The sequence below is a fragment of the Ochotona princeps genome, chromosome 12 (assembly GCF_030435755.1).
Source record: "Ochotona princeps isolate mOchPri1 chromosome 12, mOchPri1.hap1, whole genome shotgun sequence".
Lineage (NCBI taxonomy): Eukaryota > Metazoa > Chordata > Mammalia > Lagomorpha > Ochotonidae > Ochotona > Ochotona princeps.
The window spans coordinates 62,330,534-62,346,060 of NC_080843.1; the positions used below are offsets into that span (position 1 = coordinate 62,330,534).

Consider the following 15,527-nt stretch of genomic DNA (forward strand, 5'->3'; position numbering starts at 1 on the left):
ATAGAGAAAATGGAAATGTCAGGCTTGTCCTTTGCGTATGTTACAAATAGGAGAAACAATGTCACATGAGATCCCATCTTATAAGAATCAAAGCAAGAAATTAATATGGAAGTTGATCTGCTCTGGTAAAGCCTTTCAGAAACCTAAACTTAGTAAACACTTGAGATATTTTGATGCAGATTTCCATATACACAGAGCACACAGGAATCCCTCCCAGAAAATAATTTTACATAAAAGAGATGACATGTTAAGAATCATGAGCAGGCATTTGGCACAACAGTCTACATCACTGACCAGAAGCCAGCATTAAATATTGGGGTGGTCTGGTTTGAATCATGGTTCCTCCACTTTCAATCCATCTTCCTGCTAACACATACAGTTAGAAACAGCAAGTGATGGCTGAAGTATTATATTTCTGCAGCCCACAAGGGAGTTCCAATGGGTGTTCCAGGCTTCTGCTTTCTGTGGGAATTTACAAAAATGAACCAGATGGAAGATTTGCCTGTCTCTGCGTTTCAAATGTAAATTAAAATAAGCACTAATTAAAAAAAAAATCACCATGTCACATACCTGAAAATTAGCACCCTGGGAACAAAAGAACCCTGGAAAATAGTAGTATATAAAAGAGAACATAAAATATAATTCTTAACAAAACAGTTAAGGAGATGAAACAATTGATGGTCATAAAAGAGCAATGTTCTTTTAACAGAAAAAAGTTCCACAAGAATAAAGAATATAAGCATGAAAAGTAAAATAAAAAAGTTTCTCAGAATGAGCTCTACAGCAGGTTAGAGGAAAACAGTGCACCAGAGAACCTTTGCCAGTGTAAATGGGTCTAATATGACATGACAAGTCCAGAGAATTGGGTGTAAATTTACACTTTTAATATGCTTATTGCTTCACATGATACATTTAGGGTATGCAGCTCCTTTTGTAGTTTTTATTTTTACTATCAAGTTTGGAAGTGATGTCAAATTTTGTATTTCTTTAATCAATGTGTTCTCTTTGGTAATATATACTGTGTGTATCAACATACACTGGTATGTATTACATTTACATTTACAAACACAGAAATAAAGGGTGAAAACCGTAGCCTTCGCATTCTCTATAGCTTCTGCAGAGAGATCCTGAGCAGCAAAATCTTGGTGTTACGATGTACAGAAATGGAGGGGAGTATTAAACCATATTTAAAAATACAAAAAATAAATCAGAAATAAAAACTGAAAAATATTAAAGAGTGGTTAAGGATTTAAAATTCAATGAGAAAAAATGTCAAATAAGAAATACTCTAAAGAAAAATGCAAGATATTAGAGAAATGATATTAAAAGAGGAAAGATTTGTGATTTTCAAAAATTAATTTACCCCAAGAATTCTCCTTCAAGAAATACTAAGAGTTCTGAACAGAATAAGTAAAAATAAATCCCTCTGACCAATTATGTGAAACTATAAACGCCAAAGACAAACAGAAAATCAGAAAAACTACAAAAAAGACACAAATTATGTTTGGGTGGGTACTTGGTATATAAAGCTACATTTCCTAGCGAGTGTCTGGGTGCAAGCTGATTCCAGCTTTGTGTTAATCTGCACTACTGAGCTGGCAGGTGATGGTTCCACAGGCGGCCTGGGAGAGCTCACTCAGCGCCAGTCAGGACCAACCCAAGGCTTGCAGCTTCATCTCGGATCAAGCCTGGTTATTCTGGGATTGGGCACTTAAGGAAACAACTACTGGACAAGAAACCATGTGGACTATCTTGCTGACTATCGCTCGAAGAAATGAATAATTTAAAACTGAATTAAATATTTAGCTAAGATTTTAAACAAATACTTCCCTAAGCAAAACAAAACAACCAGCGAGCACATAACAGAAAGTGAACTTTAGTAACTAGTGACATGAAAATCAAACACAATGATATGCCAGTTCATATGTATTAGAATTAATCTACTAAAACAGAGGTAATACCAAGACTCAGTGATGAAGAAATGGGAAAACTAGAACTTTCATATAATGTTAGCAGAAGTGTAAAACAGTGTAGTCACTTAAAAAAAAAAAAAACAATTTATTGGGCCCGGCACAGTAGCCTAGTGGCTAGAATTTTCCCCCTGCATGTGCCAGGATTCCATATGGGCACCAGTTTTAATCCTGGCAGCCCCACTCCCCATCCAGCTCCCTGCTTGCGGCCTGGGAAAGCAGTCAAGGACAGGAGAAAGCCTTGGGTCCCTGCACCCGCATGGGAGACCTGGAAGAGGCTCCTGGCTTTGGCTTGGCTCAACTAGCTCCGGCCATTAGGGAACTAAATCATTGGACGAAAAGTCTTCCTCTCTGTCTCTCCTCCTCTCTCTGTATTTGGCTTTCAAATATGAATAACTAATCCTTAAAAGAAATAAATAAATACATCTTTAAAAGAAGTCAGGCAGTTGCTCAATTTGTTAAACGTAGTTACCACACCACCCTGCCATTGTACCACTAGGTACATTATCTAACAGAATTGAAAACATACAAAAACGTTTCTACATGACTATGCACTGTAGCAACATGCACAACTGCCAAGTAGAGAAAACAAGGTAAATGTCTATCAAATAGTAAATGGGTAAAAAATGTAACATATTCATCAACAGAATATTATCCATCCACACATAAAAGGAAATACCAGTACACGCTACAACATGGAAAAACCCTGAAAACACTGAACTGGAGGAAGCCAGACACAAAAAGCGCACAAATTACATGTTTCTAATCATATGAACAACCCAGAACAAAACACCTTATAAAATCAGAAAGTAAATTAGTATTTCTCAGAGGTTGGGAAAATGAGGCACTAATTTCCTTTATGGAACTAGTTGTGGTGGTTGTACAATCTTACACTTTTAGAACACACTGTGTAATTTTAAAGGATGCGTTATGTGATTTGTAGCTCAACAAAATACAATATACATACTGATACTGAGGAGATAAGAATCAAGAAAACTTCATTAATCCAGATAAAAGGGCAGAGCAATCAAATAACCACACACAAAAAGTCAACAAAGGGAAGTAAAAATCTATACTTGTATAAAGATATCAATCCTACCCTAATGTAAAAATGCTCACGGGCTAAAAACACTAATCACGTGTTTTAAATTAGCCAACATAATTAATTATATGCTAAGTTAACAATGAGAACAGCCAGGTCAAATACAGAAAGGAAATGGGGTAGCATAAAGAAGGAAAACAGCTAAAAGGAATATAGAGGAGAGCAGCATCACTAGTATTAAAAGTAACCAAAACTACAGTGACCAACGCGTATTAAATAATCTCTCATGATTAGTTGACCAATGCAGAAAGCGTGCCACAACTTGGTCACAAAAGTGCATGATTAAAAAGTCTAAGACAAAGATGGAACTTCACAACCCAGGGGAAGGATAAAGAGTCAGATGTCAGATGAAAAGCTTTCTAGGCATCACCGGATGACGCAATGATGAAAGGTGAACAGATATAGATTTAGATAAAATCAATAAAAGCGAATCCTTCATTCACCTATCACACAACTTCAAGATGAATATTCAGGTTAAATATTTAATAATACAAAGCAAAACAAAAAGCCTCTAACATGCCATGAAAACATAAATTTTGGGGAGCGAGGACAGTTGCTTAACAAGCTAATTTTCCACATGCATCACTAGCATCGCAATATTCACAGGTACTCTACTTATGATCCAGCTCCCAGCTTATAAGGCATCAGAAGATGGCCCAAGTTCTTGCCCTTGGCTTGAAACAGGTTCAGCTCCAGCAACTGCGGTCACTTGGGGAATGAAACAGCTACTAAAAGATCTTTTCTCTTTATGTCTCTTGTATTCTTTGTAAAAATCTGCCTTTCCAATAATCTTTTTTCTTTTATAGATTTATTTATTTTTTTATTGGAAAGGCAGATTTACAGAGAGAAGGAAAGTCAGAAAGACCTTCCAACTACTGGTTCCCTTCCCAACTAGCTCCAACAGCTAGCACTGGGCAGATCCATAGTCAGGAGCCAGGAGCATTTTCTGGATCTCCCATGCGGGCAATACCATCTACTGCTTTCTCAGGCCACAAAAAGGGAGCTAGATGGGAAGCAGAGCAGCCATGATACAACTGGTGACCATATGGGATCCCGGAAATTGTAAGGAAAGGACTGAGCCACTTAGGGTACCATACCAGGGCCAAGAATAAATCATCTTGAAATATTTTTAAGTTCATCAACTTAATGCTTCAAAACATTAACAACTTCTACACAGCAAGAAGATAATCTGTGATACTTAATAAACTACTTTACTTAACATGTAGTTATTAAACTCATTAAGAAAATTGAAAGCAACCAAACGAAAATGGACAAACTACCCAGCTAGTCAATTTACAGAAAATTAAATGCCTCAAACATAAAAGATGCTGTGTTTCCTCATTATTAAGAAGACACAAACTGTGTTTTATTGCTTTTCATTTAAGGTAATGCATAATAACTGTGTAATGGAGACTACCGTATCCAGATGTGAAGATACAATGCAGTATGTATCTCTACTTCCAAATCAAAGATGGACTCCTAATGATCTTGACAACAGGATGCTGAATTCTCTGCCATTATCCTTATTGCAGTATCAGGATACACTTGAATAGCAGACTGATGGACTTATGACTGCTTATGAAGGACTATACTATTGTAATAATACAGAGGAAATCAGCAGGGGAGAGGGAACTTGGGAAGTGGGTGAGCGAAATCTCAGAGCCTATTGAATGGTATCACAATATGAAAAGTAAAAAAGATACAAACTAAAATTATTCCTTATCATCATCCAGTTCTCAGATAACATTTACAGATAAGTAGATGGCTGACAGATAAATAAATGTTGTGACCTATTTCTGATATTTCTGAAGGCAATTCTGCAATATCTATTAGCTACAACTTTTTTATTGTCATGATATTGTTAATTCAACAGAATGACTCATTAGATGAAAATCAAAGCTATGCGCTCCATAAAGAAAAACCTTTATCTTGCTTTATCTTAGTGGCCTATAGTGGGTCACTGAATAATGCCTAATTTTATTTTAAAATTTATCCATTAAACTTAAAATTTTTTTCAATCAGAAAAGTTAAAAGATTTCCTCTCAAAAAAGTGTATCTACAATCTCCTGGTATAGCTCATCCTAAATAGGAAAACATTACAAACATTCCTTTCAAAAAGAAAGAGGGAGAAAGGGATGGAAGAATTATTATATTCTTAGAATTGTACTTATGAAGTGCATTAAATATGTTATATTAAAAAAAAATTCTAAACTCAGGGAAAAGACAAAAATATCCATTGTGTTCACTAGTTTAGAAAACAGTACTAAAGTCCCTAGCCAGCACAAAGCAACAATAACAAAAAGACTGCCATTGAAAGAAAAATTACTTGCACAAAATACCCAAAAAACAAAGAAATATATAATAACAGAAATAATTTACTCAGATCATTAACATTCACAATGTATCTATCTATACATTAAAAATCATTAGAAAAATTTTGTTCTTCAAAGACACCAATTACAACATAAGCAAATATTAAAGTTATCTACCAATAAATTTAACTGCATATCAGCCGAATACAGAAATTGTAAAACATGGTGGAAATTCTCTACACAGGGGCAGGCAGGCCCAAGTCAAGCAGGCGCATGTGATAAAAACATCCATCACTGGAGTGGCAGGTGCAGACCCAGCCACCTGGCTTCCAATCCAGCTTCATGACTGGGTCTGAGAAAGCAACAAAGATGACTCAAGTACTTTGGTCCTTGCTACCCATGTAAGAGAAGAGAACAGACTTCATGCCTGGCGCAATAGCATAGTGTTTAAGGTCCTTGCCTTGCACTCCCGGGATCCCATATGGGTGCCTGTTCTAATCCTGGCAGCCCTGCTTCCCATCCAGCTCCCTACTTATGGCCTGGGAAAGCAGTCAAGGATGGCCCAAAGCCTTGGGACCCTGCATCCGCATGGGAGACCTGGAGGAAGTTCCTGGCTCCTGGCTTCAGACTGGCTCAGCTCCAGCCATTGCGCTCACTTGGGGACTGAGTCATCGGACGGAAGATCTTTGTCTCTGTCTCTCCTCCTCTATGTATATCTGACTTTCCAATAAAAATAAATAAATCTTTAAAAAAAAAGAGAGAGAATAGAGTTCCTGGTTCTGGCCTGGCTCAGTTCTAGCCATTGCATGAATCATTTGGGGAGTGAATCAGCAAATGGAATACTTCTACCTCGCCCTCTCCTTTTAAAATTAATATATATATATAAAACCGAAGATGGAAAACAGAAAGAAACTCAAATTTGTGGATAGGAGTACAATTTTGCAATCATGAGGATTCTTTTCAAATTTGCTGAAGTCTCAAAAGAACTACAGGATGATTTTTCCATGTATTCACAAACCCAAAAGCAGCTATCACCTAATTTTCTAAACTCTAACTCTTATACTAATTCTAGCTCATGCCTGAAATTTCTTTTTACTTCACAAAGATTTTGAGAACCAAATCATTCCCATATTGTTTCTCTTGATCTTTTGCTGTGTATACCACATAATTTAACTATTGACTTACAGGAATAGAACTGGGTTTTACTCCTTTCTGTGTTGCCACCTATATATATTAAACAGCACACAACAAGTAATAACTCTGTTGAAAAGAAATGTGGAGATGAAGATGTCTGTTTTGTTGATTCCAACGATCAAGATGCTAATTATAACAAGTGTTACTGAATACAATAATTAGTTTAAAGAAGAAAGGTAAATGGTTAGGCTGTGAAACAGCATAGATACTGCTCATCATCACAGCCAGACAGCAAGACAGCCCCCAGGAAAGACAGAAGATTTTCAAAGAATCTGGAGTAAAAGACCTGCTTCTGATAAAGTCAGGTTACTTTAACATCATTTCTTATAGGTTAATTTAGTCTGGGTTAGCCTATGTTCATTAATAACTTCAACAATGTCACCACAACCAAATTAAAAAAGTGTTCAATAATAAGCTATCATTTCTGGCTACGCTAAATAGAATGGTTTTGATTAGAACTTAAATATGTTATAGATATCACAACAAAGAAAGCATTATCTTAACAGGGCCAATACTTCATTCAATAGAAAGCCACAGTCTGCAACTTACACAATCATAGTAACAAATACAAGAAACAAAGACAAACAATGCAAAATTCTAAACCCCAAACGCATTCCCTATGTTAGTTAGTATCTCCAAATTCTAACAGACCTTAGACATGTGAGGAATCAGTACATTCTCTTGACTTTCCCAGCAGTGCTACAAAGGGTGGAGATCGTAATAAATTTCAATTCTGAAGTTGAATTTGGAGTATGTTCCTCGTTTCCAAGTTCAATGCTTCAGAAACAAGCTTTGTTTTGTAGTCTTTCTTTGGCCAGTACTTTTGGGCACAGGAGACACTAACACTATTACTATTATACATAATATATTATAATTGTTTTAATTAAAAGTTTGGGGGTTGGCATTGTGTTATAGTGAGGACAGCAGGCACCTGCAATTGCAGCATCCCATACCAGCACAAGTTTATGTGCCAGCTGGTCCACTTTCCAACCAGCTTCCTGCTAATGGCCTAGGAAAAGCAACGGATGGACCAAATGCTTGTGCTCCAGTCAGTCTTCCATCTGGCTCACCCACAGCTGCTGCAGCCACAAAGAGTCATAAAACAAACTGTGCCTCTGCTAACATGTGCAATCCATTTGTACCAAGAAGTCCATTAATCCCTGTGTCCAAGAGTTTACTTGCAGGCTGCCCACACAGATACTCTCCGGCTAACAAGCACCAGAATCCCAGACTCCCGGAAGGACAAGAGATGTGCTTAGACAGAGGACACTCTGCACAAAGAGTTCACACACAGTAACCCACCCTCATTAGCTAGGAAAGAAAGGCATTCTCAAAATGTGAGTTCAGATCCTTGGCCTGCGACCTGATTTCTACAGTTACTCCCCACGGCCCCATAAAACTCTACAGTAAGTACAGTTACAGAGAAACAGAAGTGTAAATGGTTTTCCTTTTCTAAATGAAAGCATACTTTGGTAAAAGGAAAGGAGCAAGAACATCAGCCTTCAGTTATAACAATGAATGTGTTTACTTTCCTACTTTTTGTCCATACACATTGAGAAAAGAGTTCCACAGCACAGCAATACAAACTTCATGATTGTCAAATCCTTAATATATATATATGATATATATAAATAACTTGTTTTATTTTGATTTTAAAGTCAGATATACAGAAGGAAGAAGAGACAGAGGAAGATCTTTCATCTGCTAATTTACTCCCTAAGCAGTTGCAACGGCTGGAGCTAAGCTGATCCAAACCCAGGAGCCTCTTCCGGGTCTGCCATGCAGGTGCAGGGTCCCAAGGCTTTGGGCCATCCTCGATTGCCTTCCCAGACTGTAAGCATAGAGCTGGATGGAAAGCGTAGCTGTTGGGATTAGAACTGGCGCCCATATGGGATTACAGTGAGTGAAAGGCGAGGACTTTAGCCACTAGGCTACCATGCTGGGTCCAGTAATTTTCATTTCATAAAAATCACCTCCTTTGAAGGGTTACCTTCAAATGCATAACTTTTTAACAGAAGAACTGAGAAAAATATATTTTGTAAATTTGTCAACAAATGCAGAGAAGTTTTATTTATTTATTTGAAAGGCAGAGTAACAGAGAATAATCTTCCAAGTGCTGGTTCAATTTATAGTTGCCCAAAAAAACAAAACAAAACAAAACAAAACCTGGCTTAGGCCAGGACAAATCCGGGAGCCAGAAACTATCCAAACATTCCACATGAGTAACAAGAAACCAAGCACTTAAGCCATCATGCTGCCTCTTAAGCACATTAGTCAAGATGCTGGATCTGAAAATGCAGTACAGCCAACACTATAACCAGGCCCTCTGATATGGGTTGAAGGGATCTCAAATGGAACACTGACCTGCTGCTCTACAATGCACACTTGAAGAGAACTGTTCTAAAATTTCCACTGTTTGAGCCAAAAGTAGACACAGTTTTTTCACTCTTGCTAGCAGATAACTGGGGCAGAATACACATTAATGATTTCACAGTCATTTAAAACTTACTCATGACAGAGTTGATGAAATGCATTTTTAAAGACTGATTTGTTTTTACTGAAAAATCAGATCTATAGAGAGGAGGAGAGAAAGATACTCATCTGATGGTTTATTCCCCAAGTGGTTGCAACAACTGAAGCTGAGCTGATCAGCAGCAAGGAGCCTGGAGCCTCCTCCAGGTCTCCCATGCAAGCGCAGGGTCCCAAGGCTCTGGGGATGTTCTCAACTGCCTTCCCAGGCCACGAGCAGGGAGCTGGATGGCAAGTGGAATAGCCAGGACACGAACCGGTGCCCATATGATATCCCAACATATGCAGGGTAAGGACTATAGCCACTAGGCTTCCACTCCAGGCCAATGAAATGCATCTTAACAGATGGAATCACAGAACCCAGGAACATGATGAACTTTATCTATGGTTTCATTCACTTTTCTGCCCAAAAGACATGATGGCAGTAATCCTTTAAGTTATCGCCATCAAGATTAAAGTGAAAAATATTATTAAAAATGCTAATTTAGCAATAGGTCTATCACTTTTATTAAAATCACAAAATGAATTAAGAAAAGGAAACCAGAAAAATTGAACACAAGTAAAGATAACCACGGGACAAGCATCATCCCACAGGTGGACATACGTTTTTAATGTGGTTCTAATCCTAGAACAGACTACAAAACAAAACAAGCTATGCCATGTTCCAATAATCAATGGATTAAGAATTAAAGCTAAGGCAATAAAAGCATTTTCTTCTTTTCCCAAAATAATTTTACTCTCCAAATACAATGTTGCAGATAATCACCAAAACTGGCTAAATACGTTTTTAATAAAGAGCATCAGAGCTTAAGTGGGTCATAATACTCACACAATCAAAAATGTAATTGTTCATATGCCTATTTATTTAAAGTCAAATTTCCTAACTCTATTACAATGGATAACTTTGCACCTCTTGCTGAAATAGCAAGACATTTAAAAGAAAGCTAATTAGGTAAAATTTCTACGATCTCTATATATTTTACATCATAATAACTTCCAAATGACTAAAATAAAATTAATATATTTATAGTTTTTCAATTTCCACAACAAAATTTAATTATAAACAGATATAGTTGTAAGAATACTTCCTATGTTAACGTACATTTCAAAATTTTAAATCTTCAAAAGGATAATTGGAAGAATGATTTACTACAGCCCAAAAAACAAGTATGACGTTTTTCTTCTTGTAATCCCAATCCTTCACATTTCAGATTTCAAAGTCAATTCAATTAGACATTAAAATTTCTCTCATTGACTCAGATATCAATGAAACTAGAAGTATGAAGGTAAGATTAACTACCTTATTAAAATTTGTTAACTATTGAGTATCAAAAAGACCTATAAGCTTGAAATAGAAATCATCCACTAATCTAATAAAATATTTATTAATCATATTAAGTCCATTTAATCCTAACATTTTCAATCCACAAATGCACACTACCTTTAAAAAGATGAAATAATACAAAGGTCAAATAGTTTACTTGAGAGAAATATTTACAACCCCATGTGAAAAAAGGGTAATTTGGTTTTACAAACCGACTGCAAAACTCCTATGCTGACCTCTCAGAAAATACAAATTCTTGCTGGCAACAAATAACAGCAAAATTTCTACATTTTTAAAGAACTGTTCCATGAAATTTGGTGATAAACAGAAAACAGAGTCAGTAATACTGATGTTAATTGTCAGAACTGATTCCTTCAAAAACCCTGTTTTCACAACAGCAACCCCTTATAATTAATAAGGGGAATTAAAAGTTGCTGAACTCAACAATCCCTTCAGTTAAGCAAACAGACCCCTCATAGAGCTGTCCAACGCTGCCCAAACTATCCATCCTTTAGTCGAATCAGTCAGTTTCATGAATTGTAGGATATATCTTCAAGTCCAGTGCTGACTCAGAGGGTAGCTTGTTCCCTAGAGAAAACAACCAACAAAAATCAGAACAGCTACTGCTCACAAGCTCTTTCAACACCCAAGTGGAAAGGACAAACTTATTGGGTTCAAAAAAACAGTTCAACCCATTGTCAACTACAAAAGTAGCCAATAAACTGTAGGCATCTATAATGCCACAGGCAGTTCTTGGTTAAAGCCCTCACTCAGTTAACAGTAAGAATGTTAAATAGCTAACGAGGTTTACAAGAAAGCTACATACAAAACATAGGGTTCTCACTGAAAAAAAATGCATGAAATGTAAGTGGGACAGATTCCAAGAGGCAAAGTTGGGTTTGATTTGATTTGCTTATGTCTAAGAAACTGCTTTCTTCGTGTTTATGTTGGGGAGGGAGAAACAAACATCTCCAATGAGAAGGAGTTCACATGTCTTTGTTTAATGGCAGACACAATAAACTGCTTAAGTGCTACATAACTCCAAAAGTGGAAGGTTCTTCTTCACTGGATAAAATATTCTGAATTAAAAGACAAAAGGAGCAAATACTATGTTATATTCAAGTTCTGAAATAGTGATTTGCTTTATGTCTAGAATAAATACAAAAAAATCAACACACAGCCTTTAAGTTTCAAGATACGCTTAGAAACAATGAAGCCTTTCCAGTTTACTAGTTAAATTTTGTTCTACAATAATTTATAATTATGGAAAAAGGGGGCAAAAGACATATTACAAATAGAATTAAAAAAAACTTGAGCTAACTTCAAAGCAGTAAAATGTCATTTTGTCTTTTTACATCAGTTAGGTTAAATGGTTTTCATAAAGCAAACATAATTACTGAAGACTGTGTCCAGAGACATGATGATGACTAACATTTTTTCTCTTCAAAACTATCATTGTAATTAATCAATCAAGCATGAAAAGATATTCTACCAAAAACTTTCTATCTCCAAGTTGTAACAGAAAATTCTTGATTCTCAGCCAATAATCTTAGTGCCTGAGAGCTCAGAACTGCGGATGACAATAACAGTAGTTCTATCTGTTTTACTTACTGTTAGCTTTTCAGATCGTACACTGACGTCACAAGAGTTCTACTGCTTTTAAAATGACGGAAAATCACTGTTCTACTTCTAATTAAATTTTGGAACTCCTGGCTCACAGGTTCCCTAAGGACAGAGTGGTAATTAAGTTTTAAAAGTTTTGATGCTAGCTGAGCTCCCAGTTCCTGGTATTTGGGTTATGTTTCAACCCATTCTGTGGCCTCATTTCCTGTTAGACTCCTTACTTTTTGACAAACCTAAAAAGCAATGTGCCAAACTGCAGACTGTTCATGGCAAATACTTTTAAAACTTAATAAGATTTCAAGACTTTTAAAGCATTTATGAGGTACTACAAATAAATGAAAAATTCCTCTATCTTAATACCACCTTCCACATTTCTGGTCAATCTATCCTTTCAACTGCCAACACATAATTTTATCACAAATTGTCACCGTTTTGGTATTTCAGAATGGTTACTCTCCACACAAATGACTTGAAGAACACGCATTTGAAAAAAGGTCATATAAAAAAATGACTAAGAAAGACCTTACATAAAGTAAATAGTGGTTATTTAGACTGTCATGTATAATTATTTTCACTTTTAGAGGTCTGTTACTCAGTCAACACACACTAGGACTAAATATCAGAGAGAGAGAAAGAAAAAGAAAGGAGGGATGGAAGCAAAGAGAAAAGGAGAAAGAGTGAGCAACATGCAAGCAAATCAGAGCGCCAGAAAAAAAACAACCCTACCCAACATCAGCTCCTCCAAGGAAACTCTGGACATCCCCACAACTGGCATTTGACAGTGAACAGCCTGTTTCAGCAGGACCCTGTTTGAACACAAAGAACCTGCTCCAAGTGCATGACTTGGTAGCATACCCAACTGGGATTTTCTTCCCTTCTGCTCAGTCTTTATGTCAAATTCAATTAGTTTCTGAAAGTGCACTGATAGAGAACAGTCTCATATCAAGCTAATTAAAAAGTAGATAAAACAAAACAAAAAACAAAATCAACAAGCTTCACCGAATCTTGATTGTTAAAAAAAAATCCAAAGAACTCTTTAAAATTATTTAAAATTCATAATTTTCCAAACATTTTATGTAGACATCTTCATTCACATTAGATAAATTCCACCTTCCATCAGATTTCCTGTCATTTGAAACTTTTTTTTCCTCTAAAAATATAATAGCATCTCAAAATCTTCTGTGAATATTTTCAACAGATAAAAACCAATCTTCCAAATTTGGGATCTGATTTATCACAAGCACCACAGATGACTGACTCAAAACCTCAACCAATGAGATCTAGCCCTGATCTTACACAGCACATACTCTATACTGAAGTTCACCATAGAAATTTAACAATTTTAATATTTACCATAGCAGGCGATGCCCTGGTGTACTAGGTTAAGCCTCCACCAGCAGTGTAGGTATGAGTTCCAGCTGTGTCACTTATAAACCAGTTCCCAACTGCTACACCTGGCAGGGCAGCAGAGGATGGCCCAAGTCCTTGGACATCTGCACCCCTGTAGAAGTCCTGCAAGAAGCTCTTGGTTCCCAGCCTTGGACCTGCCCGACTCTGGCTGTTGCAGCCATCTGGGGAGTGAACTGAAGATGGAAGATCTCTTTTACCTTCTCTCTTCTGTAACTCTGCCTTTCAAACATAATCTTCTTTTAAAATGTACTGTAGGATTCTGTATGTAATCACACATTCAATAGAATGATAAAATGCTTCTAGATGCATTTAACTTCAGTGGAGGAAATGGACATATAAAATGTATAGGAAGTTCAAAATGGTATGATATTAAACAATAAGTACAGAAACATGATATAGCAAGAGAAATAAAAATAGTATTGAGGAAAAGGAAACAGTTCATGAAAGTGCAGAAACTCAAAAACAGCCTTCAAAGCACAACAGCATCCTTGCAAAGCCACAGAATTAGAGAAAAGGCAAACCAGTTCACATACATATTCCCAAAGAACAGTAACGTACTGTAAGACAGAAAAGAATCTATATGAAGCAGAAATTTCGATCCAGTACCCCCAAGTTGTGATAGTTTACTAGTAATCTCTTTCTTATATTCTAAGATCCTCGACAGCACCAAAATGTAAAACTTAATGCCTTTATGACTTATTTATATACTTCATGTGTACTGTGGAAGTAACTTTTGTGCTTGAGAAGCAATAGCACAACGAGTACAAATTCCTCTTTCCTCCTTGTAATTTCATAGCTGGAACATTCGTTCCTCATGGAGATCCCAGCAATCTTAGAATATGATTTTTCTTTTTTCCTTATTAAGTTGAGAGCCATTTACATTTTCACTTAAACCAAGTACTTCATGGCTTCTCTTTGGCATATCCAAATTGCCAGTATAACACTTTTGCACTCTGGGGTAATTATTAAATAAATGAGGGCTACTTTAACTGGTCATCTAATACCTCAACATCTGATATGATACAACAAATGCTAAGCAGCAGGTAGCAGTGTTCACATTCCAGTGTTTTCATCTTGCTATTCAGAATAGCGCATGTTTAAAAATTCATGAATTTAGAGTTGGCCATTGGTTTAACAGTTAAAACGTCCAAAAATCCTATCAAATTGCTTGTGTTGGAAACTCTAGCTCTGGCTCTTGACTCCAACTTCCTACCAACATTTGGAAGGTAGTGGTGAGTGATCATCAACTAAATGAGTTTCTGCCATCCAACTTATACTGCCTTTTCCATTCTGGTTATTGGCCAGATGGGTATTCCGAAAATAAACAAGCAAGAAATTAAAATTCATGAACTGCTTGTTTCTGGAATTTCCCACCTAGTATTTTCAAACCATGAATGGTTACAGAAATATCATGGACAGGGGGAAGACTATTTTTCCTTTTAACTACTTTAACTCGGAAAACACTGAATGAACACGTGGACATGATTTTTTTTTTGACAGGCTTCTTGTAATCTATTTATTTTCAAGTGACAGTTACAAAAGTTTAATTTTTATAATACTCTTGATAACAAAATAAAATTTAAATAAAAATACATTCTCAACAATACAACATGGTTACTCAAATTCACTACCTTAAGTTTTTGTAACTTTATATCTTTAATCTGGACAATGTAAAAACTAACATTTACCAGGAACATATTAATTTCCAAACTAAAAAAAAATGGAAGCAGATAATACAAATTAAGATTGATATATAACTCCAGAATGAGTCTTGGACTTTTCACATACTGTAAGGACACCTAAAACGCAATAAGGAATTCTGTCTTTACAGGATGCACCATTAGAACAACTTAAAGGTGCTTTCACTTTACAAAAATTGTATTTCAAAATGCGGCATGAATGAGCCTGTCCAATTAAGAGATGGAATCGTGTCACTTTTCATGTAACAGAAAAGGATTTGTTTTGACATTTACTATTTTGTTGCCACAGGTAGGTTATAAGGTTAATTTCAGTGGTAATGAATTGGACATCCCATCTCAATTTAAACAAAGCAAAACCTCACA

At 36.2% G+C, this 15,527-nt stretch overlaps 1 protein-coding gene across 3 annotated transcripts in view; it reads right to left on the reverse strand.

Moving 5' to 3' along the window:
• Positions 1–15,527, reverse strand: part of PAN3 (poly(A) specific ribonuclease subunit PAN3) — a 138,610-nt gene that overhangs the window by 37,727 nt on the left and 85,356 nt on the right. The window contains exon 2 of one of the 3 annotated variants that reach the window (XM_058670924.1): positions 10,902–11,019. The exons of the other annotated variants lie outside the window; for them this stretch is intronic. Within the exon in view, the coding sequence (XP_058526907.1) occupies positions 10,902–10,965 (64 nt within the window). The 5' untranslated portion in view covers positions 10,966–11,019. The remainder of the gene's footprint in view (positions 1–10,901; positions 11,020–15,527) is intronic. 3 annotated transcript variants of the gene reach the window in all.